The sequence below is a fragment of the Giraffa tippelskirchi genome, chromosome 10, assembly GCF_054371585.1.
Source record: "Giraffa tippelskirchi isolate mGirTip1 chromosome 10, T2T-mGirTip1v1.2.pri, whole genome shotgun sequence".
Lineage (NCBI taxonomy): Eukaryota > Metazoa > Chordata > Mammalia > Artiodactyla > Giraffidae > Giraffa > Giraffa tippelskirchi.
Window position 1 is genome coordinate 66,839,625 of NC_137284.1, and position 26,210 is coordinate 66,865,834.

The window sequence follows — 26,210 nt, forward strand, 5'->3', positions numbered from 1 at the left end:
CTACTAAAAGTACATAATGAATCTGCCAAGGCCACCTTCTGTTAAAATACAGCTCTGAATCCACTGCCATATTAAGTGTTAGGACAGCAAGAATAAGGCATATCCGTGCATTTTCCAAATACATTGTCAGAATTACCTTGTTCTGACTTTTTATTATGTTTTTCAGCCTTGGCAAGTGTTGGCTTTGGCATCCCAATTATTCTTACCAACAATAGTGCGCTTTCTGGTCCTAACTGCGCCGCAGTCTCCATTGCATGAAGAAAACCTGGACCAGCTGGTGAACTGACAGTCGTCTTGGCAAGGCATCTGGCAGGCTTGGGTGAGGGCTGGCACGGGGCCTGCATACCGGAGGCATTCATGGATGCCAGCCTGTCCTCCATCTTGCTTTCGACAAGTAATGGCTAAAGGAAAAGCAAAGGGCTATTTATCATGAATTTGAATGTCTATAATTACCCTTAATCAGGAATTAACCTAACATTGTTTTACTTAGTTGGAGAAATCCTCTTTTGATTTTTTATTTGCAGCAGAAGTCTGGTAGGAGTGTTTCTAGTAATCACAGTGGTCATTAAATTGATCCTATAGCATTTTTAAAATAACAGATATCCGTCAGACACAAAAGAAGCAAACACATGCACACAGCAGTTTTTATTAGACGCTATTAAGGATTTTAGGGCTTCCCTGGTAATTCAGATGGTAAAGAATCTGCCTGCAATGCGGGAGACCTGGGTTCAATCCTTAGGTTTGGAAGATCTCCTGGAGAAGGGCATCCATTCCAGGATTCTTGCCTGGAGAATTTCAAGGACAGAGGAACTTGGCAGGTTACAGTCTATGGGACTGCAAAGAGTCGGACATAATTGAGCAACTAATACTTTCACTTTCAAATATATTAAGTCATATGTGGGTTATATTTAGAAATGAATTATTTAAAAGAGAAAACAGACAGGCTCTGCTGCCCATGGAAATTTCCAGGCAAGAATACTGGAATGGGTTGCCATTTCCTACTCCAGGGGATCTTCCCGATCCAGGGATCCAACCCATGTCTCCTGCACTGGCAGGCAGATTCTTTACCACTGTGCCACCTGGGAAGCCCATAGAAGGGTCTTAGTGGCAGTCAACTCTTTGGAAGGTTTGGGTGGGGGAGAATGCTTAGGAAACTTGTCACAGAGCTCCATTTGCATCAAAGAAGCATGTTTCTTTTTAAAATTACATTGAAAGCTTGTTGTAATGGCTTTGGAGTGATTAATGATTAACAGGAGAGGGCAATGTCAAAGTGCCTCCCTACTTCCCTCTGTGTACAAGTTCTTCACATGCACAAATAACAACCATGAGTTTAAAGTGAAGACAAGGGTGAGACGAATTGAGAGAGTAGCACTGAAATATATGTATTACCATATATAAAACAGATAGTTAATGGGAAGTTGCTGTATAACACAGGCAGCTCAGCCTGGTGCTCTGTGGCAACCTAGAGGGGTGGGATGGGGTTGGAGAGGGGAAGGAGGTTCAAGAGAGAGGGAACATATGTATACTTATGGCTGATTCATGCTGGTGTACGGCAGAAACCAACACAACAGTGTAAAGCAATTATCTTTCAATTAAAAAAAATAAGAAAACTTTTAGCAATCTTAATCTATCACATTGTAGTTGACATTTCCAATAATTACATATGGAGTCTCAAAAAAGGGTCAAATAATTTTGGTTTATATATTTTAGTTTTCCCAAGATATTGTTTGACTAAATTTTTGAAACCAAGTCATTGTTTTATTAACTATTGAACATAGACGTAAAATTGCTTTAAGGTAAAATGTCTTAAAGAAAAAGAGCAAGTGATGCTTAAGTCCTCTTTCCTCCCGCAGCCATTTCCCCCCTATTGGTTTTAGAAATAATTCATTTTTTATTGAGGAAGCAGAAGAAACACTTAGACCTTGGTCCTAAAATTAAGTCTTCATTGAACCAGCTTAAATGGCCCAGTCAGACTGATGTACGTGGCCCTTTCAGGTTTATGGTCTAGGCTGACACTGCAGCTGGTCTCTGCTCTGCTCAGAATTCTATCATCATGAAACGAAGGTGAAGGAGCCTGACATTTTGATCCTAAATTACCTTTAGGGCACATAGGGCCCCAGGTTAGATAGGACCCTCTGGATCTGTATGCTAAAACTTAACACCCTGTAGTACAGGAGTGTGTGATGGGGTGTGTAAAAAGTTTTAACGGTTTTATCCAAGGAAGACTTCCTCTGTGTACGGTGAACACAACTTGTTGGTACTACTGTAGGAAAAGTTACATTAATTGGGCAAATGCAGGTGAAAACACTTATTTCTTAGCTCTAGATCTCTCTTCATTTAATATGCACAACACTGGAAGAGCCAATTTGTATGAAACGAACAGAGGTCCAGGAATTTTAAAGATATGAAAACCTGGTTGAGGGGAGAGTGGTAGACTTTAGGAAGTTGATGTGACAGGAAAAAACATTAAGTGCTCCAAGAGACTCTCACCTCTTGGAAGAAGAGTTGTCTGGTGCACTGTGGTCATCAGACCAGTGCCAGGTAGAGGCTCTCACATTAAGCTGCAGATGATCATCACCTGGATAGCTTTGGGACCATGTACATGCCCTTGCTAAACTCCAACATTCTGATTTAACTGGTTGAGGGCAGGGTCCCAGGCATTAATATAATTTTTAAAGCTCCCTGGTGATTCAAACACGCATCAGTGAAATGAGACCACTGTTCTAGTAGGCAGTGTATTTCCAGGGGCATCAGATACTCCTGGAATGCTATTCGAGTTGAAGATTTCAGGATTCATTCCAAAGCTCCTGGATGAGATCTCCATGTGTGGGGTCAAGGAAAATGCATTTATTTTCAAGTTGCTCGGATGGTCCTCATGCCCATTCAAGCTTAAGGCCTACAAGCCTGAGTATTCAAGTCACTGGGATATGTTTGCCTGAGATCTGTGTCTAAAACTGAAGGTCCTCTGGTGCCCAATCACCCTGGCACTGGGCCAAGCTTTGGGAAACAAAGGCTGAGCACGTGGGAATGAGCTAAGGAGAATTTAAACTTGGAGTACAAGGAGTAGACCAAAATGAGCATCCAGGTAGGTGGGAAGACTGTTACCTGTGGATTGATATAGGAGGAATCTACAAAATGCAGTATATTAATAAGCTCATGTGATTTTGCAATTCCCTCTACACCTGCTTGAACACTTTATACAAAGGAAGCTCTGATGGTTTGCAGCCAAAGTTGCCCCAAGGATGCTTAAGAGGAAGGATTGATAAAGAGGAAAATATTGGATCTTTACTCATCAGGATATGTAGGAACCTCAAAAATGATTATTTTGGAAGAGAAGAAATTTAACCATAAGAGTTCTAAGCTGTGAATAGAGTCACACTGTTTATAACTAAAGGAAAAAAAATCTACAAAACTAAATTTATGTTCTTTGAAAAGAGATGAGTTTTATCTAAGCATCCAATTTGACTCTCTGAGATACAGACTTGACTATAAATCTTTTAAACTAAATGCAATTGCCTTGGGTTCTCCATTAAGGTTTTCTAAGTTTCTCTCTTATAAATTTTATTTCACAATTGTTCCAACCATCATCACATTAAAGGACATGAAAAACCAAAATAAAGTAAAACTACTATTAACACGATTCTAGAAACTAGAATCTGTGCAAATCTATACCATTTACATAAATCTAAAGCCTATATTCCTGTAGTACGCAAAATCTCAAAAAGTATTTCAAGTAGTTCAAAAGAAAAAAATGTGTAAAATTCCCATATCTGTTCTCAGAAACCCACTCAGCACTCCACTCCCTTTATCTGAGAGTTTAGGCAGTGTATTCTGAATGACTTACTCATGCAATGTTATCCAAACAAGCAGCAACAGTACCACTTGTACAATATTTTGAAATTTATCATACATCTCAACTTGTTTCTATTCTGACTTGGAGGAAATACAACAATTCAAACAGGAATGTAATCTGAAATGAACTTCCTGCTATTAGGGTGAATAAAATATAAATGTTTGGAAAGGAAACCATCTGAGTTCTCAACTTTATAAATCTTAGAAATCATCTTTAAGACACTGAAAATAGGGTGGTTTTAACTGTAGAAAAGATATGTCATCCTAAGCATGGTTTCCTAGCACATGAGAAAGCTACATATACACAGACAATTGTATTTACAGGTGCAGGGTGTGTATCTTGTGTATAATGATTACGCTAGTTTTCCTTTGAGCTGAGGCCTTGTTAGGAAGACGGCCCAAACCTATGTTGCCCTATGGATAAATTACCATGAAAATGAGCATGAAAGCTTCTTAGTGAGGTCAGCATATATAAAAACAATTATTTTAAAGCAAAATTCCTTCTTTAACACTACGCTGATTATATCAATCTGTTTTATTTATAATGTTATCTTATTTATATGAAGCACAGAAGTTATTCAAGTGTCATGGATGGGCAGCTTCGAGCAGGCTGAAAGCCTAGAAGATACCCCTGTGACTACCTTGGGGGTTACTTATAAATTAAGCAAGACAAGCTCAGCCCAACAATACTGAGGAAATGTTGTAAAGATAAGTAAGAAAGCCAGTTTCTTCAACAAGTAAATGCTCTGAAGAAAGGAGCTCAAATTGTTATATTAAAGGTGACTGAAGAAATATTCTAACCAGATGCAGTGTGGAGACATTCATGAACCCAAATTGGAACAAACTGATTGTAAACAGACAATTTTTGAGATAATGGGGGACAGTTAACTATGGTATGAATATTAGGCATGGTATGAATTACACTTAATTTTGTTTAGTGTTATAATAATACTTTTGTTAAAATTAGATGTATATCTTAACTGGGAGTTGTTTTAAAATACTCTAGCAAAATCTCTTTATATGTGTGAGGAGTAGCTGATGACCAAGAGTGACAACATGTTACAATCTGTTCAAGTTATGTCAGTGATGACTATACTACTAGTATTCATTACATCAGTCTCTCTACTTTGGTGTATCTTTGAAACATTCCATAAATTTAAATAAAAAGATTAATAAGTAGAATACATAGAGCCAATTCCAGAGTGTTTCCATGTAAGTTGAATTTTCAGTTATGTTTTAAAAAGGAGAATAATAAAGGCTTCTGATATGAAAGGGAATAGATAACATTGGTTTGAGCTAGAAGGACATGGGTATCTAGGTTATGCATATATGATATGTAAATGGAAGGCTATTGATGCAGCTCTGAAGTAAATCTAATAGAATTCAGAATGGAGTTGCTCATCTTCATGTTTTGAAGAGGAATGAAATGCCCTTACTATTCAAGATGCACCAAAAGAAGGTATTCTGTTGGTCTGTGGATTACCCTTCAGCATGTAAGGCCAAGTTGTCATTTCCTCTGAATAATCAGAGTGAAATAAACGACTAGATTGAAAATTCATACACAGAAGTTCATTACATGAAACAGAGTAAGATCAATGCCCGAGTGGAGTGAAAGCTGTTAGATTCTATGTAACGCAGAGTTCAAGGAGCTCTGAGGCCTTATTTACTAAATTGAGCCATATTAACATGGCTTTTCCCAGAGCAACCAGGTCTGAGTAGCACTGCAGACAGAACATGATTGGCTGACTGAGCAATTAGAGGAGTGTTTTTTTTTTTCCCTATGGTATTACGAAAGAAAAAAAAAGACAATAGTGAAAATGGATCATGTAGATATAAAAGAGAAAAAGCTTAATGTGAGTGGGAGCTAGTTACCAAGAAACCTAATTGTGCTTAGAAATAAGACCAAACCTATAAATAATGCAAGAGGGCTCCAGTTGTTTACTACGTGGATTTAATGATCTTGGTCTTTCTATGTGTGAAAGAGATTTTCACGGACAAGTCTGCCAAATTACACTTCCTAATTACAATTTGTGAATGTAACTCTGGCTGAATGGAAAGAAATGCACCTTTACTTTCTATTGATCCTAAATAGTTACCAGTGATCTCTAGTCTCACTGATGCTCTTAAGATATGCAAAAGTCCTTGTGTAGAGACTTACTAGGAAATAATAATCAGCTCCCCATGGAGCAGCTCAGACCAAGGTCAGCTAGATCCTTGACTGGGAGCTGGGAAGGGTTAACTGACTGTATCACAACAAACAAGGCACTGAGGAAACATCACAAAGACATCCCCGTGTCAAGTGTATTCTATCAGCTATTTAAAAAACAGCAAATGCTACTCATTATTTTATGACAGGGCTCTCAGAGATCTAAAACAAAACCAAAATCCCCAAATCAACTAGAATGCTGATACTAATAGAAAACTAGAGGAAGTAATTTAAAAGCAGAAATAATTCTAGAAGTTTTAAATAACAACTTACATCAATGAAGAGTATGAAGATATTGTATAGTAATTAGTATTAATATTATATATATATATAAATATAATTAATATTAAATATTATGGGCTTCCCTAGTAGCTCATACGGTAAAGCTTCTGCCTGCAATGCAGAAGACCCGGGTTCAATCCCTGGGTTGGGAAGATCCCCTGGAGAAGGAAATGACAATCCACTCTGGTATTCTTGCCTGAAGAATTCGATGGACAGAGAAGCCTGGCAGGCTAAAGCCCATGGAGACGCAAAGAGTAGGACATGACTGAGCAACTAACACACACACACACACACACACACAATATTATATATTAGCCCAAAGAAGAGTTTAAAAATCATGTCTGCACAAAATTTCTTTACAGCAAACTCTGACTCTTTTCTACCTAGTTCTCTTTCTACGCCATTATTTTCATTCCTATTATAAAACAGTCTCTGAAAATTAATAGATTAAAGTGAGTTTCTGAGATAAATTGGCCCAGATCTTCTGGGCCTAACCCCAATAATGCCACTAAGGCATAATCTTTTAGAAATTAACTGAAAGAGAGATACCAAGGGTGTCAATACAGTTTAAGCCACTATTTGCTCACAAAAAATAACAGCATGAATTATAGTTAAATACTTACATCTCACCTTCTACAAATTCATTTAGATTTAATTTTGTTGGGAGGAAAATTAGAACCTTCCTTTTTATTCTTAGACTTTCCTTTTATAACCTTTTTAACCAATATGTGATACAGGGTAAGGACTCCCAGGGCCAGGAGGGTCCCTGCCATGTGAGGCATACAATTGAAGTTTTTTTCTTTTCTGTGGTCTGGACTTGAGAATACAACTGAGTCAGGCTGGCTTCCATGTAAAGACTGATGTCAGATCTTAGTGATGGATCAACATCATAGCGGACATTCCTTGGCATGCAAGGATACAGAGTGTGTGGGAGATCAGGCAGGGATGACCCTGGGGATTATTAACTCTAGTTCCATCTAAATTGCAGAAAACACATTTGGCAGTAGGTAGCATCAAGATCAACACAGAGGCTGAGAAAGAATAAATTTGAATTTATGAAATCCCAGGATCTAATCTATGATATTTTTGGATCATATTCCTCATATAAATATGTCATAAGGTAATAAACATTGTTAAGATATACATATTAGTAGTGATTGACATTACCCCCTTAGGATAGTTATAGAGAAAAAATAAATGTTCAAAACTGTCATTAATATGAGCCACCTCTTTTATTTTGAATGCAAATGTAATGATGACTCTAGCTACAGCTAGTAGAGCTATGTTTCAGTGACACAGTCACTGACCAATCAATAATTTAGCCCTCTAAATGCCATCTAAACTGTAGAAATGTGAGCAGAGAGAAGAGATAGTAGAGGTTACAGTTCTATTAAAAGTTTATACCAAGTGACTTGAATAGAACAAAGTAAATATAACCTGTATACACTTAAAAATTAAATAGACTGTAGATATAATTTTGTTATTTGCATTTCTTTTATTGACAATATTATAGGAAATATGCCTATTTCAAAAGCCTTCTAAAATTTCCCTGTGAGATTTAAGAATGATTTAAAGTTGCAAAATCCTGTTAATTCCTTCTTTAAAATACCTTTTTCTCCTCTCTTTTTAGTGCTTATACCACTAGATAAGGGATTCCCTGGTGGCTCAGCAGTGAAGAATCTGTCTGCAATGCAGGAGATGGAGGTTTGATCCCTGAGTCAGGAAGATCCCCAGGAGAAGGAAATGGCAACCCACACCAGTATCCATGCCTGGGAAATCCCATGGACAGAGGAGCCTGGTGGGTTACAGTCCAGGGGGTCATGAAAGAGTCGGACGTGATTTAGCAACTAAACAACCACCACAACCGCTAGATGAAATTTTCTGGAAGCACCATTCTCAATATCCAAAGCCTCACTAAAGTTCCTTATTACTCCTAACTCCCTATTGTGTTCTAATGTAAAGCATTTCCATATAGAGTACTTTCACATAGGTTTGAAATACACAGAATGTAGACTTGGTTATGACTGCATTTACCTGACTGGAGGAGAATCTTCTGATCTTCTTACACCTGTGTTATTCTAACTCATTTGTGGGGAAGGCTGGTTCTCATTGATTTGCTTTACAAGGAGTGCCAGCACTGGGATGGTAAGCAGCTACTGTTAGTGACTCATTAAAGAGACTCTGGGAACATAACTGATTTCCAGCTCCTTTGCAACGCATCACCGTAGCTGATAGTTCCTACAGCTGGAATTATGCTAATGATAGGATTAAGAGTAAAATTGAACATCTGTCTATAATGGCTGTGCTGTACTAAGTCCCTTCAGTCATGTCTATCTAACTCTTTGCAAACACTATGGACCATAGTCTGCCAGGCTCCTCTCTCCACGGAATTCTCCAGGCAAGAATACTGGAGTGGGTTGCCATTTCCTTCTCCAGGGGATGTTCCCCATATAGGGATCAAACCTGCATCTCTTAAGTCTCCTGCACTGGCTATTTTTTTTTTTTTTTTTTTTTGTTAGCAGGTGGCTAACAGTAGGTAGAAGTGACTCAATATGAGGACAATGAGGGCAGCTTGCTAGAAGCTGGTAAAAGAATTAAGAGTTATATTTTTTTCTACTAATAGGAAAGGCTCAAGTCATTTTAGAAAAAACGAATGGTGACTTTCTAAGTGTTCTTGTGAGTGATGTGTAGTATATGAGACACACACATTATTTCCTTTCTATTCATACTTAGTAAATTAACTCTTCTTTTGGTTCATACAACATTTTTATTTAACTGAAGAAATCTAAATTAGCACTTCAAAACATAGTTCACATCAGAATGAAGGACAAGATAAATCCTGTTCTTTTTGAGTCTTGAAATGTAGTGTTTTACAATTAGTTTAGCTCAAAACCTAAACTTGATCTGAGATTTCATAAGATTTTTAGTTATAAGAGAAGATTCACACAGAGTATATAACTCTCCTTAAAAAATAATCCCCTATGCTATACACACTGAAAATACTAGAGTTAAAAACTATATGATCGTCTTTGACTTACTTAGGTCCATCTCTGCTGCTACTGTCTGCTACTACATCCTAAAGTTATTCTCTTCTATTACATGTTGAAAATCCATTTATTTTTATTCATTTTGACTACAGTGGTTCCAGTCTGAGCTCTTCAACCTTGCATTGCTACAACAAACGCCCTGGCTGGCATCCAGACCCATGTGTCTTATCTTTCTAACTTACTCTGTACATGCTGACAGATAAAACACTGCTTTCATCAGGTCCTTGCTCGCACCACTTATTGAACAAGGTCTAAAATACTGATCCTGACATTTATGGCCCTCTACAAAATTACCCCGGGCTCCAGCTCACATCTTCAGAGCTTCAATCCATCCACTTTTCTGTGAACACATTTAATTTTTTTTGTTTTCCTTACCTCCGATGCTTAGCGAATAGACTTGCTCTCATTTTGTATTCTTTTCTCCTTTCTATTTAATCTAATATTATGGTACAAGTCAAGTCCCAGCTCATCCTTTAGATCTTTCTTAAGCTCTTTATGTTTAAATGACTATTTTTGCAATGGATTGGTTTCAGTCTTTAACTCCTCCTTGTTAGGCGATGTTACCAGTGATCTCACTTTCCTAAACAAATTAAGTTCCCTGGGCTGAACATCTTCATCCCTTCTTAACACTCATGACTCGTTTCTACACAGTCTTCTAAAGGAAATCAGAGTCACAAGAGTGACTGGAATTAGAAAGTCTGAAGTATTAGAGAGGAAGGAGGAATAGCTTCTCCATAGTCTTTGCTCACTGATAATAATTTTTACTACATCATCTTACAATTTAGTAAGATACTAATTTCTTACATTCTTATTTTAATTATTCAAAATAGCACAATTTGGCATTTTTAAAAGGCTCTGGATAAAGGCAAAGATGGAAATGAAACAAGAGTCTGACAGTTCAATTGTGCAGAGTGCTGAAAACAGCCATGACCATCAACAAAAGAATTCTTTGCCTTTCTATCATTAATACAAGATATTTTTACACTCTTTAACTCTCTCCATTTCATATTTCTGTAGGAAGATAGGCTCTGAGGGGAAAAAAAATCTTTATCAAGGCAACAAAGAAAAAGATTATCTTCATACAGAATTTAAAGGGGTTCTTCTGAGTATATTTATGCAGACATTACTTGTTATAATGAACAGTCAACTATGAAGAGGAATAGCAGAGGTTTTCAGATTTGGAAATGAAAAGATCACCGGTAATCACCAAAAGAAATGTTTTATACAGACTATGTCAACAAAAAACTAAAGACCCTTGTTAATACTGTTGCTTTTATGCCTACAATGATCTATGCCACATTCATTAGGCCATGATCTAACAGGAAGGGGGAAGGAATTAGCATTTAATGAAGATTTACTATGTGCAAGGGCTTCCCATGTGGCTCAGATGGTAAAGAATCTGCCTGCAATGCGGGAGACCTGGGTTTGATCCCTGGGTCGTGGAGATCCCCTGGAGAAGAGAAAGGCTACCCACTTCAGTATTCTGGCCTGGACTGTATGGAATGACTGAGTGACTTTTACTTTCACTATGTGCAAAGCACCGTAAGGATCATTACTTTCTCAGCCTCAGAGAGAGGAAATGAATAAACCAAGGTTGTGCAGTCAAGGAAAAGAGTTCAAAACTAAAGCTGTTTTCACCCTGTGCAGTTTTCACATCTTAGAATTCCCTCAGTGCCTACAAAAAATATGGTTTTCAACTGTTTTACATAAATTCATGTCACACTTTGATGGCAGGATATTATCTGTGCATAGATTGTAGGATACGAAACATCGTAACAGATCATTTGGTCCAGCCCTCTTTTCTTTTTTTTCCCCATCTAAATAAACTGAGACCTAGAAAGGTAAAGGGATGAATAAACCTCACATTGTGTGAGTGAAAGAACTGGGACTAAAATTTAGGTTTCTTGATTCCCAAACGCATGCCTATTTTCATTATTAACTCTAAGCAGGGTCCAGACTGTATGCAAATGTATGCTCGATTCAAGGAGGAATTAGTAGAGCATGACAAGAAACCCTTATATCACTCAATTTCTCATGAATGGTTTGAAATGGGGAGAAAGACTTTCAACTCTAAATACCTAAGTCTCTGAAACTGTGAAGGGAGAGAATTATTTTTTAGCCGATGCTGACGGTAGAGGACACAGAATGAAAAATAAGCACTAAAATAGAATCCTGAAAATCACTAACTAGTTAATGTTAATTGTAAACTAAATGCTTCAAATGAAGATTTCTAAAATGACTTTCAAATAGAAGATTTTTAACAAAAATTATGCTATTTTTTTTTTCAAATTTTAAAAAGAGCAACCTTTACTCTGTAAAGAAAAGGGGTCCCAGATGAAATCAGCAGAAACTGGAATCCAATTATGTATGTTCACACTTTTGCAATATCATCAAATATGTAACTACAAATGAGGGTGCAAAACATGTTTTTATGAATTAAAGAAAGGTGGCTGTGTATTCAATTCCATATTCAAAATACATTTTAAATATGTATCTGGAATTAAATGCTATAAGCAACATGAGTAAAAAGAATCATGTACTCTTTACAGAATGACTTTGCTACATGTATAAAGAACACTTTCCGAAACTTGGAATGAAAGTATTATCCATAACATCTAGTAAATAATCATGGAAAGCTGGAAATATTTCCATATCTCATTTCTGCAAGATACCATATTATCTAGCAGTGTTGACAGATTGCAGTCCACATATGGAAGGTTTTGAGTACATAAATTTTCCATTTAAAAATCAGTACTAAATATGAACAGAATTGGGGGTAGCCATGACAATGACAAGAAAGTCATTGCTGAGAATTTCTGGGAAAGTTAACCAATTATATTACTTTATATGCATGCCCATACATAATGCATATGGGCAAAGATACAAGAATCTAATTGATTGTTAAGGTGACAAGCAAAGTGTTACGGAATACCATGAGCCAAAAACTAATTACAAGAATAACAACAAAAACAAGCTGCACTGTACATTCTGATCATCTTTCAGATAAGCATGAATGGAAGTTCAATTAGAGGAGCTATGTTCATTCCCTGGGTTGGGAAGATCCCCTGGAGAAGGTAATGGCAACCCACTCCAGTATTCCTGCCTGGAGAATCCCATGGACAGAGGAACCTGATGGGCTACAGTCCATAGATAGGGTCGCAAAGAGTCGGACACAACTGAGCAACTAAAACAACAATGACAAATGAACTACTGATGTCAAAGAACAAAGGACACAACTTAAAAAGACAGGTCTCCGTGTTCTGGTGTGTGGTAGAATGGATAGCAGCAGATTTTTATGTGCTCTGCTCTGCTTGCCTAGTGTGGGCATCAGAAAGACAAACTCTTCAGGCCAGCTAGTGGTTAAATTAGTGATGCTGGAGAAATGTGAAGCAAATCAACTGTGGAACGGCGCCTCCCACCTCTTGCCTGCCGTCCGGGCCCACAGCCCTCCTGCGCTCCGGGGCTGTCCTGTTGCACGCTCCAAGGGACAAGCTGGCACCTGCGCCATTTGTGAGTCTTCCACCTACACGGAAAGAACAGAAGCCACATAGAGAAGAAGCAAACATGCCAGAGAAATCATAGTGATACAATGCCAAGGAGCCATGACTTTGACCACTACAGAAAGGAATCTGACAATGCTTCAGTCCTATCCAAATTCAATTCAAATCTTCATCAAGGAATTATAAAAAGCAGTACTAAATATAAAAGTACTTTCTATGGCAGTGGAGACAAGGGTCCATCACTGTCAATTCCTAAAGGAATGAACTCTACTGATAGTATTTAGCCTTTAAAAATTTCAAATTATTAAAAAACAATGTTTAAGTTACATCATGAAGAATGTGTGATCTTAGTTTCCCAACCAGAGATCAAACCTGTGACCCCGTGCAGTGGAAGCAGAGCCTTAACCACTGTACCACCAGGGAAGTGCCACATTTAGCCTTTTTAATGATTAGGATTGCCAGCAAATGTAGCTGATAGTACCAGAAGTGATGTGTTTCATTTTAAAAAGGTATATTTATTTTATAATCAAGTTGTACAACTGCATTCAAGCCATGAGCCTTTTGTATAATGCTCTTTTGATTAGCATCATAGGGGTAACTCAGAAGGTGCAATTATTATACACTTCACAAAAACAAATCCCCCAAATAAATAAGTTTGGGCTAATAGTTAATGTCCATCATGTAACCATACAATTATATTGTCCGTCATCTAAGAATTAAATACAGAAAAATTAAGATGACAAATTTGCCATCAATTTCATCTTAAATTATTATTTTGTGCTCACACATTCCATCAATTGATGCCATAATATTTCATTTGTTGGCACTGCAAGTTTTGTCAGGAATGCAAGTTTTCACTACATCAAGCTTCAATTAGGTATGTTTTAAAAGTAGTTATGAAAAAAAAAACTTTTCTCTAATAATTATCACGATGATAATATATATAGCTTCAATAGCTTTAATTTCCTTGAGGTGCCCAGAAATGAAGAGAACAGACATCTTATTAATATCACTGATATAAAGATGTCATTTCGTGAGGCAGAATGCCAGCATTTATGAAGAACATGTGCTCTCTGGAGCTCAGGGAGGAAGGACTGCTTTGGCTATTCTTGAAAGCACATGTTTCATAATTATTAATCACTTTTCTGCATTTCCTATAGTTTATATCAACAAAAGAATTTTCCTCAAGCTCCTGAAGCTAAAAATAGAGCTTGGAAGTTTAAACAAGTATTTGTGTCCCTGGAGATGATTTTGGCAGCAAAGCAGCTCTTTAAAATGGGCAAGAGATGGTCCCCACAGTCATAAACATCCTCAGCTCTACTGAGTCTGCGCATAGTGTTAGCTTCCTTTTCTTAACATCGGAAAGAGTAGGGCTGGAAGTGTGCGTTGCTCACAAGGCTTTTCTTTCACCCCATTACCTGTAGCTTTGGCACACTGGAGGGGCCTCGCAGGCCTTCTCTTCATAGAGTGGATCCGTGCAGTCCCTGCCTCCGTTGGCTGGCAGCTGAATGATGACCCGGTGCCGAGTCTGTTTCTTGATCCCCGAGTCCCCTGGAATGAAGCAGCTTTTTAACCTTTGTTCTCTGCACTGATAAAGAAATCTCTGAATACCAGCCTGTGTGAAGAAATTACATTGCCTCCAGCTACACGTGCTTTGACATCCCTGAATGAGAGGCCTCATCGAGTCATTTCCTCAATTCTCCCAAAGACTGCTTATATTGGAAACCCAATCAATTTATATTAAAAATGTGAAGAATGGAGAAAATAGTTCCATAGTCAGCTAGCCTTCCTAAGGCTCAGTTACAGTGTGACTGCTCTTTCCTATGTTTCTTTCCCCTTGAGAAATATGACAGATCTAATTAATTTATTTTTCTCTCCCTTAAGTTTATTTTCATGCCATTTCATCTATAGCCCTGTTTACCACATGGGACTCATACACATCTAATGAATCTTTCTTACGAGAATATGTTCAATGTTTTATGTGAAATTCTATTTCTTGGCTATTCACTTAATTTGAAATGTATAACTCATAAATTATTCTGGTCATTCATTATTCATGTTAAACAATCTAAGATCTTTAATTCAGGTCACATCCTAAACATCTGAGCTATAATTTCCTAGAGGCAGAATTTTTAGAGAAGCATTCAAAATAGTAATAATTATTATAAATAAATTACTCCAAATTATGTTAAAAAACAATGTATCTAATTAAGATTTACCTTAGATGAAGATATCAACTTAACAGTGTTACTGATATAAAGTTGTTCAGAATTTTTTAGTATGAGAAACAGGTGACATATAAGACTAGACAGCTTTGATAAAATACATCTCAACTTACAATATATACATTTTAAGGATGAATAGTCATATGTCATTTAATAGAGTTCCCCTGATGCATTTACATTTTTTCACAAGACAATTAAATATTTGAGATGCAGTCTACAAAAACAGAGATATTTAGAAGGGTTAGTAGCCCTTAACACAATGAAAGTTTAATCAGAAATGAAATGAAATATCCTTAAAGTCATTGCTTGTAGAAAAATATGATTTGATGATTAGAAGTTTCCAGTAAATGGAACATCATTTTACATGGAGTCAGGGTTACTCCTCCACTGATTCCCAGCAATGTGAATTGGAGATAACTGTATTAGATAGGAGAATGGGTCAGATTAGGGAATCCTAAATGTCTGACGACACAGGAGAATTTCTTTGGAAAAAAAACAAACTAAAAACAGATTTCTCGGCATGCACCTACAACCAATAAATGAGAATTTTGGGGATCTGGATGTGCGAAACTGTGGATGTGGGAATCTGATTTTGGCAAAGCTTGCTGGGAAATGGTGGTAAACAGCTGAGTTTGAGATCTACTGGAATAATTGACCCTGTATGTCCCAATTTAAGATTCTAGGGTTTGCATGTAGCTTTTTAGGATTTTTCCTATAGTGGGGGAAACTTGTACTATTAATAACTGTTTTAACTATTTTAGTGAACAGCTAGAACACTATAGGTAATGACATAGGGAACTAGGAAGTGGAGGTAGTGGGTAGCAGAGTGTTAACACATTTGAAAATATTATCATAGGCTTTTAAAAATTGTAGCAATCATAGTCTGAATGTCAACTGCAACTTTTCCATATTAAATATAATTTATCTAAGAAAGATCTAAGGAGTGCCAATAGGACTCTTAATAAAATTGGCAATGTTATCTTCATCTATTATATTGTTCACTGACCACTATTTTTAGACCCGGGTGATAAATTCCTCTAGTAATTTAGAGCTAGGAAAAATATTGTTTCCCTTCAAAATCTGTTGAGAACCCACTGTGCTTCAATTTCTTGCTTTATTCACCAGAATCTCAGAGAAGCTTACCTTAACTCCGATTTTACATTATAAATTCTCTTCTCCCTTCCTTCTACCCTGTTTACTACCTGACTCCATGCTTTTTTTTTTTTTACACTATTATCTATTACTTTCCTTATGTTTTATATTTATGATCTGTCTTTAATCTTTTTAAAAGACAAAATGAGCATTCATATCATTTGTTTAGCATTGAGGGAAGGAGGAAGACATGTGTTTGTTTTTTAACAGGGAAATAGAGGGAAAGAGCACAGAGGGGTCTTTGTTTCCCGCGTGGTTGAAATTCTTAAAGAGTCAGTAACTTTTTTTAACCAGCTGATAAAAAGCAGACACAGAATTTAGATCAAGGGATCTGGAGACTGGGGGGGACAATGAGGTGAGCTTCAGTGGTACCATATAGATTACCTAGACATCACCTGGTATATACCCAGGGTGTTCAGACAGGAAGCAGCAATCAAATGTTAGTATTTCAATTCTACTTTGTTTACTGACTTGAAAGCAAAAAGCCTCCTAATATAAAACTCTGAAACATTCTAGTGCCTTACCACCATCTCCACAAGCTTGTACTACCCTAATGCTGGGTAGGATTGGGGGCGGGAGGAGAAGGGGACGACAGAGGATGAGATGGTTGGATGGCATCACCGACTCAATGAACATGGGTTTGGGTAGACTCCGGGAGTTGGTGATGGACAGGGAGGCCTGGCGTGCTGCAATTCGTGGGGTCGCAGAGAATCGGACACGACTGAGCGACTGAACTGAACTGAACTGATGATAACTCTTTTTCACTTCCATAATTGATTCCACAATGGGAATCCATTTATTCTTATAAAAAGTTCAAATACCTTAACCTTGTGCAGGCCACAGGGTAGAGATTGTGACCTGATTAAAATGGAACATTCCAAAGCCATAACACCTAGAGAGGAAGTTTAATGGAGTTACACAGAAAGTGTTATGACATCCACGTTCCTATGAACTAAGAGGTTCATTTCTTCTCAGCTCTCAGTTAATGAATTACTTATACACTCAACAAAACAGCACTGTAGAGCTGAGGCCAGTTACAGAGCCCTCAGATAAGAGTGCAAGGGGAGAGCTACAGCACATGTTCAAAAAAATTTAATAAATAAAAATGGAAGCTTCCTCACAAAGGAAATGGCAACCCACTCCAGTGTTCTTGCCTGGAGAATCCCAGGGACGGAGGAGCCCGGTAGGCTGCTGTCTCTGGGGTCGCACAGAGTCGGAGACGACTGAAGCAACTTAGCTTAGCAGCCTCACAAATAACTTGAGTTAGTAAATGTGGAACTTGAAAAGTTCATAGTTACCTGTATGTATTTATACCGCTTATTGCATGTGGTGGGGATACATACATAGTTTCCATTTATCTTTGTGTTTCAGCACTGAGAGCAATGGTCACATAGACTAAAGTCTTAGTAAATGTTTGCTGAATAAGCAAACACATTAATTTCACTTCTTCTCAACTGGCTTATAGATTAACATCTTCTGCTCTTTTTTATCCATTTCCTTATAGAATTATTCATATGGGTACTAAGTCTGTTCTTTAGTTTTAATAAAAAAAAACCAAGGTATCACTTTCATTGGAAATAATGAGCATGGGAAAAATAAAGGAATATTCCTGTAGTGTTTATACTTGAAAATACCTACCTAGGATAGGTAGAGAAAAAAGGGATAACGTATTTATGTGGTAATGGGCCACAGAGACTCAGAGGATATATAATCTCTCACTCAGTTACACACTTTTCAGTTATCTTAAGACATTCAAGGTAAATTTCACTGGAGAAGTTTCTTGATAGAAGGGTTTAAAGGGCAGGCAAAACTAAGATGGGTTAAGCTGGAAGTGAGGTAGATGACAGGTGGGGCAGCATAGTGATAAGAAATTGAAAGGGAAACATTTCATGCAAAAAGTAAAATGTAAAAGCAGTTTTGAGCCCATCGGGGGTAATTCTAGAAGAGCACAGCTTGAGAGCATCAAGTAGAAAAGGTGCCTCTGCAATATCCCTTCAAGTCCTCAAGTCAATAAATGTAGTAAGAAAAAAAAAGAAGCAAACAGATTGTGAGCAGTTAGGTGTATTATTTGGTCAAAAGTATTGATTTTTTAAGATGAGTTACAAATAATTTATATGCATAAATGTTTTCCATCTTTAATAAAGTTCTTTGTAAAGAAAATTTGTAAAAGTTAACAAGTACACTGGTTTGAGGATTAAACTACTCTCTACTCAATATTGATGTTTATCAGCATTGATTTTTCAAGATGTTATCATTAGAGAGGGGCTTCCTTGGTGGCTCAGGTGGTAAAGAATCTGCCTGCAATGCGGAAGACTTGGGTTCATCTCTGGGTTGGGAAGATCCCCCAGAGAATGGAACCTACTCTAGTGTTCTTGCCAGAAGAATTCCATGGACAGAGGCTACAGTCCATGGGGTCACAAAGAATCAGATACTACTGAGTGACTAACACATACCCACATACCCACACACACACATACACCATGAGAGAGGGCTGAATATTTCAAATTACTCTGTTCTTTCTGGAACCCTAAGCTACTCTGCTCTTTCTTTCTGCAATACTATACTATAATGTTACTTAACTAAAGTGATTTAAAAAGGAGGATAGCGCCCCATTTTCATAAGTTCAAGACTCTTATAAAATGTAAATTTTACTATAGAATTAAATTTCAAAGAACAACCCCATTCCTGAATTACTTTTCTTTTGCTATTATCTATCCTCAAACATTCAACTTTTTAACTTGTGTGCGGAAGTCAGAGTAATTTCAATGGCACCTGCCTCATTCTTATTTCATATCAAATAATGAAAAGCTAACGACATGTCATTGCTTTATTTTCCCTGCAACAAAAGACAAGTTTTCTATAAAACCATTGTATCTTTATTCTCAGTTACAGCAGTCTACAGGCAAAATAGAAAAGGCTTCTCCCAGCGCACAAAGCATCTTGGCACTGTTGTTCAATAGCAACGTCCTCTGCCACCCCCTGGTCTTTCGTTTTTCCCTCAATAAACAATTATAGTTATTCTTTTTAAGTCTGAGTGTCTAGGTTTAGATTTCTGAAAGCCTTTTGTTCTTGGAGACTCAACAGAGAGCTGCCAAACAGAAGAGGCAAAGCTCACGTGCTGGTGTTGAGATGGTCTGAGCCTGGCCAAACACAGCCCCACCTCTCAGAACCTCTTGCTCACAGGATAGCAGATTCCTGAACTGGCATTCTTGCACTCCTTGGCTACTACCACCTAGAAGCTCCAGAGGAGACCAGTATCCTAGTGGCCCCACGCATTTTAATTTACATCAGTTAGTACCTTCTGCTGAGATACCATCCCAAATAAACATCTCACATGCCTGTCACTTGCCCTGACAAACTAGCAGTTCTGATTTCCCCTGCATGTCTTCCATCATCACTTGGATCACAGCATACATGCTGTGCACAGCCTAATTCAATTTGTCAGTCTTTTCTATCCTCTAATCTTTCTACCATTGTATCCAAAGGTGAGAACAGGACATGGAACAACGGACTGGTTTCAAATTGGGAAAGGGGTATGTCAAGGCTCTATATTGTCACCTGCTTATTTAACTTATATGCAGAATACATCATGCAAAATGCTGGACTGGATGAGGCACAAGCTGGAATCAAGATTTCTGGGAGAAATATCAATAACCTCAGATATGCAGATGACACCACCCTAGTAGCAAAAAGTGAAGAGGAACTAAAGAGCCTCTTGATGAGGGTGAAAGAGGAGAGTGAAAAGGCTGGCTTAAAACTCAACATTCAAAAAATGAAGATCATGGCATCTGGTCCCATCATTTCATGGCAAATAGATGGGGAAACAATGGAAACAGTACAGACTTTATTTTCTTGGGTTCAAAAATCACTGCAGACCGTGACTGCAGCTATGAAATTAAAAGACACTTGCTCCTTGGAAGAAAAGCTATGACCAACCTAGACAGCATATCAAATAAAAAGCAGAGACATTACTTTGCTGACAAAGATCTGTATAGTCAAAATTATGTTTTTTCCAGTAGTCACATATGGATCTAAGAGCTGGACAGTAAAAATGGCTGAGCACTGAAAAATTGATTCCTTCAAACTGTGGTGCTAGAGAAGACTCTTGAGAGTCTGCTGAACTACAAGGAGATCCAACCAGTCATTCCTTTGAGGGACTCATGTTGAAGTTGAAGCTCCAATACTTTGGCCACCTGATGTGAAGAGCTGACTCATTGGAAAAGACCCTGATCCTAGGAAAGATTGAAGGCAGGAGGAGAAGGGGACGACAGAGGATGAGATGGTTGGATGGCATCACCAACTCAATAGACATGAGTTTGAACAAACTCCGAGAAATAGTGGAGGACAGGAAAGCCTGGTGTGCTGAAGTCCATGGGGTTGCAAAGAGTTGGACATGACTGAGCTAATGAACAACAACCCAAAGGAGCATGTTGTCTATCAGCTTCAGTCTTTTCTTAGAAATTTTCCTTCACATTCTTTGCCAGTGGAGGCGTGGGTTCTACCTAGCCATTTCCCAGTCTTTTCTCCTCGCTTTAACGCTGTTGTAGTTCAGTCGCTGAGTCATGTTCAACTCGTTGCGATCCCATGGGCTGTATAGCACACCAGTCTCCTTTGTCCAACCCTGTCTTCTGGAGTTTGGTCAAATTCAGATCCATTAACTGGGTGATACTAACTAATTCAATAATATCTAACTCCTCTGAAACTCCTGTCATCAATTTTACCATCATCTATCTACTCTGTAGCAGTCATAAACTAACATTTCATTTCTTAATGGTTTTAGAATATCCCTCACTGTAATCCTTTCTCTTCCTACCCCTGCCACCACTGTTGGTTTGGGCATCCACACAGTTATTCTATTCAAGGCACTGGAGCCTCTGAATTGCTGTACCTCCTCACCTTCAATGAATTTTTTTGAGCATCTTGCATCAATTACTAGCTCTTCTGTCAGTCCCTGATGATACCTTCATCAATATTTGTACATTCTCATCTTTAAACACCTTAATTTCTGGTCATTCCACTTAACCATCCATTTTACCTATTATACTAAAGGTAAAAGTTAATTTTACTAAAATGCTTTAAACTTCTAAAGGTTGCCAATCCACTCTCCCAATCACTTTTTTCACTGTATCATCCCCTTCATGACCTCACTTTCATTCCAACACACCTTAGATTCCATACTCCATTATTATTAAAAGTACTCCATTGAAAACACTCTTGACTTTCTGTTCCACTCTCCCTTTCTTGTGCTCTTCTAGAAGAGCCCTGACCTTAATCAACACTAAATATTTTCCTACACCTTTCCTTCGTTCAGGCAGCTGAACATGGCTGAAGGAACAGTGACAACTGTGTTGAGCAACTCCTTTTAAAATGAACAATTACATGGCTATTCCATGTTGCCTATTACAAGTTCTGTTACATGTTACTTGGCCACTTGTGCATTCTCCAAAATGATCTCACATCTTTTTTCTTACCTACCCTGCATCCTTCACTTGATCCTTCACAAGCATCAAGACATTAGAACAATCATTAAATGCCTTTTCTGTCTCATACTACTAGAAAATAAGCTTCCTGATATCAGGAAACTTGTTTTCCCTGTTTACTGATGCATACATATGTGTGTGTGTATGTATACACACACACACACACACACACACACACATGTACACACACATCATGAAACTCACTACTCATTTTTATGTTCAATCAAAAACTAGAAGTTGTGTCCTACTATGCATGCAGGCTAGTTGCTTCAGTCATGTCTAACTCTTTGCAACCCTATGGACTGTAGCCCACCAGGCTTCCCTGTCCATGGGGCTTCCCAGGCAAGCATACTGGAGTGGGTTGTGATTTCCTTCTTCAGGGGATCTTCCCGACCCAAGGATGGAACTGGCATCTCTTACATCTCCTGCATTGGCAGGAAGGTTCTTTACCACTAGCGCCACCTAAGTCTAATTCAATCTTCTACAACTCACCTCAATTTTCCAACTTCACATTCTGACTTCCCCCCATACATTCCAAGCTCCAGTGGGCTGGATCCCACTTTCTTTTGAACAGTCCATCTTTTTCATGGTCACTAAGACTTTTCCTGATGCTTTTGATCACCTGGGGTTCTTTTACGCATTCTCTCTTTCAAAAAGGTCTCTTCTCCCTTCTTTTCAGCAAGATTTCCCCTGATATTTGCTCCCACAATAGATTTTCCCTGTTTCTTTCCTAGAGCTCTTTCTGCTTTACCACTAAATCTCGTTACTGAGTCATCTAAGTCTTACATTATCTGATCTATTAGAATAGTTCTATATTTTAAATGAGATCAAAAGCTTCCTTGAAGCTCTTCTCTGTAGGGCCATCAAAGTGTTAGTTAAATACAGTAATCAATAAATTAGAAATGCAATACGTATTTATACATATATTACAGATGAGTATTAATTTAATTAACACATGCAGAGCATTTACAATTTATTTCTTCCCTCATCTGTAAAAATTTTTTAAGTGCCTTATATACTTATTACAGTCTGTCATATAAATTTTTTTCTATTTTATAAATGCTCAGAGAAGACTAAAACAGCTTTAGTGCTATAAAAAGCATCAGCAGATCAAATTAAAAATCATGTTATTTAATTTCCAATTATAGGTTTTTATTAAGTTATATCTATTTTCTTCCTTTTCCAGACACAGATAATGCATAATAAGATAACAAATTCATAGGCTACTAAACTATTACCTAATTCTTGGACACATCTCAATATCCCAAATTAGTTTCAAATGAAGGTCTAATGAAATGAGAAATATTTACCTGATTCCTTAGTTTTAGGAGGGCTATTCTAGAATCAATTTAATGGAATATTTCTGGTTTATTTTATTTCTTAAAATTTTTTTAAATATAATCACACCAGGCTTTTTTTTTTTTTTTTAGTCACACCATGCAGCATGTAGGATCTTAGTTCCCTGACCAGTAATTGAAATTGTGCCCTCTGCAGTGGAAATACAGTCTTAACCACTTGACCATCAGGGAAGTCCCTACTTTCTTTCTTTAAAATACTTAAGACCAAGAGAACTGTTATTTCAAAATATTTCACTCAAAATGAAAAAATGTCCAATATAAAGAAGAGGCAAAGTTTTTTTTTTTACTTTCAAAAATTTTACTTACAAATGTTAAAGTTCTGTGAGATTATTAATCATGGTACTATAAATGTAACTGCATGTTTTGGAATTATTAGTAAATGGCTTATATCAATATAAAACATTAAGTATAAAAATATCCAGAACAAAATTTTCAAGCACATAAATTTCATGTAATAAATAACCTTTTCCATGGTAGTGATGAATAACCAACAATTATCACAGAAATATCAATCTATGAGAAACTACAACTCTCTTGCTGATTGTGAGCCACCTAAAGGATATCATATGCTATTTAGTTTTTAAGAAAGTAAGGAGACAGAGTCAGTTCTAACGAGGTGGATGGACATAGAGCCTATTACACAGAGTGAAGTAAGTCAGAAAAACAATTATCATATACCAATGCATATATATGGATTCTAGAAAGTTGGTACTGATGAACCTATTTCAAAAGCAGCAATGGAGACACAGACATTGAGAACAGACTTATGGACAGCGTTGGGCAGGGAGAAGAGGGTGAGAGGTATGGAGAAAGTAACATGGAAACACACATTACCGTATGTAAAATAGATAGCAAATGGGAATTTGCTGTATGACTCAGGGAACTCAAATAGGGGCTTGAAAACAACCTAGGGGGTGGGATGGGGAGGGAGGTGGGAGGGCTGTGTAAGTGGGAGAGGACATGGGTAAACCTACAGCTGATTCATGTTGATGTTTGGTAGAAACCAATGCAATAATGTAAGCAATTATCCTTCAATCAAAAATAAATAAACCAAAAAAAAAGAAAATAAGGGGATAAAAGAAGAAAATCTGGATAAAAATGACAAAGACATTACTATATCAATAGATTAAAGTCATCAACATTTTTGAAGAGTTAATGCTAACTGTTTTTGTCCCAAAGCTTTTAAAATGCCTTAACATACTTTTGATCCAGTGGTTAAGAATCCAGAGGAATTGAGAGAGTAGCATGGAAACATATACATTACCGTATGTAAAACAGATAGCCAGTGGGAATTTGCTGTATGACACAGGGAGCTCAAACTGGTGCTCTGTGACAACCTAAAGGGGTGGAATGGGGTGGGAGGTGGGAGGGAGGTTCAAGAGGGAGGGGATATATGTACACCTATGGTCGATACATGTTGATGTATGGCAGAAATCAAGACAATATTGTAAAGTGATTATCCTCCAATTAAAACTAAATAAGTTAAAAAAAAATGAATTTGCTTGCCAAAGCACTGGACATGGGTTTGATCCCTGGTTCAGGAAGATCTCACATGCCACAGAGCAACTGAGCCTGAATGTCACAACTATTGAAATCTGTGCTCCACAAGAAGAGAAGACATCTCAATGAGGAGTTCCAGCATGGAAAGAAAAGGAGCCCTTGCTTGCAGCAACTACAGAAAGCCCGTGTGCAGCAATGAAGACTCAGCACAGCCAAAAATAAATAAATAAATAAATAAGATGCTAAAAAATTAGAGAAAAAATTTCTATTCTTGCTCACGTTATGATTTATTTGATATATCAATGGTATTTAAAATAGAAAAAGCATAAGAAGGAACCCACATTTGAACTAGATAAAATAACCACACAGCAAAAACAATCAGTTATGAAGTTTATAATCTTATGTAATATCTTCAGGATTAAAAAAAAATATTCTGGTACTTGAAAGCAATTGTTAAGCCAGAAGTTGATTCTTACATTAATTCCTATAGTAAGATCAGGAAGCATAAGTAAAAGCATAAAAGAAACTTAAGATAAATTATCTCTATTTGTCAGGAGAGTAAAATAAAAAGTAGGAGACAATGTCATTTGTGACACTGAGAGAAAAGGTGTTCACTTTCTGTACAAGTCACCTAGAGGATGAGGACATCTTTCTTAGTGACAGTGAGAAAGGACGTTATGCATATGGCGTAAGCCCTCTTGGAGGGGGTCACCATTAGCCCCACTCTAGAGCCGCCCCAGCAGATGACCCACAAACTGCAGAACAATTATACCAAGAAAAAAACAAACCAAACTGGGAACAAATCCTCATCTTATAAATGGTGCATGGCATGTTAAGTGTTGGCAGAGGTACACTTTGATCATTTCCTTCTTTCCTTTATTTCCATCCTTTGGGTCACATAATTCAATCTGTAGTGAATCTGGTCCCATGGCTTGCAACTAAGTAGGTTGAAAACCATGAGTACTCAGAAGATCACTGTGTATCCTTTTTGAAACACACAAGGCCACTACACATTCTTGTAGAATCAATGTTAAAGGAAACATTATGAATATAATAAAATCTAGAATATTTTCACTTAGATCTATATCACACAGTTATTTAAGTCAGTTTTGGTGTAAAGCTCATTTGACTTATTTGTTTGGTACTCTAAAACCTGTATTATTTTCTAGAAGGAAATCCAAATTTCATGGCATTTGTCCCAGTTCAGGATCATAGAGCCAGCCCCATGTAAGAATCAAAACATTGCTCAGCCAGAGGAACTTGGAGACCTAGAGAGAAGGTTCATGGGATAACTGCCTTCAGAACTCTTCAGGGCATACCTTCTTTACATGAGGAAGGGCAAGATGTCCAGTCACTATATGGTGTCATGATACAGTCCTTCCTACAAGGAAGCAGACAGGGTCGTACTGTTTCAGGTCGAAGACTTTCAGGACACCTAGGAAAAGCAAAGGGAGATTATTAGACCTCTGTACTAACTCAGAACCAGGTAATTTATATCTTTAGAATTTTTACTTCTAAAATTGCTAAACAGTCACCCATCTGTAGTATTTAACCTCCAGGATTTTTCTACTTTTTGACAGGAATTATACAACTAAAATAATTCTTCTG

The 26,210-nt window shown here is 37.4% G+C and overlaps 1 protein-coding gene across 3 annotated transcripts in view; it reads right to left on the bottom strand.

Moving 5' to 3' along the window:
* THSD7A (thrombospondin type 1 domain containing 7A) overlaps window positions 1–26,210 on the bottom strand; it is a 461,702-nt gene that overhangs the window by 66,725 nt on the left and 368,767 nt on the right. For all 3 annotated transcript variants that reach the window (XM_081535379.1, XM_081535377.1, XM_081535378.1), the window contains exons 9-12: window positions 25,922–26,037; window positions 14,306–14,438; window positions 12,807–12,910; window positions 207–401 (exon numbers count right to left, since the gene is read on the bottom strand). In XM_081535379.1, the coding sequence (XP_081391505.1) occupies window positions 207–401; window positions 12,807–12,910; window positions 14,306–14,438; window positions 25,922–26,037 (548 nt within the window). The remainder of the gene's footprint in view (window positions 1–206; window positions 402–12,806; window positions 12,911–14,305; window positions 14,439–25,921; window positions 26,038–26,210) is intronic.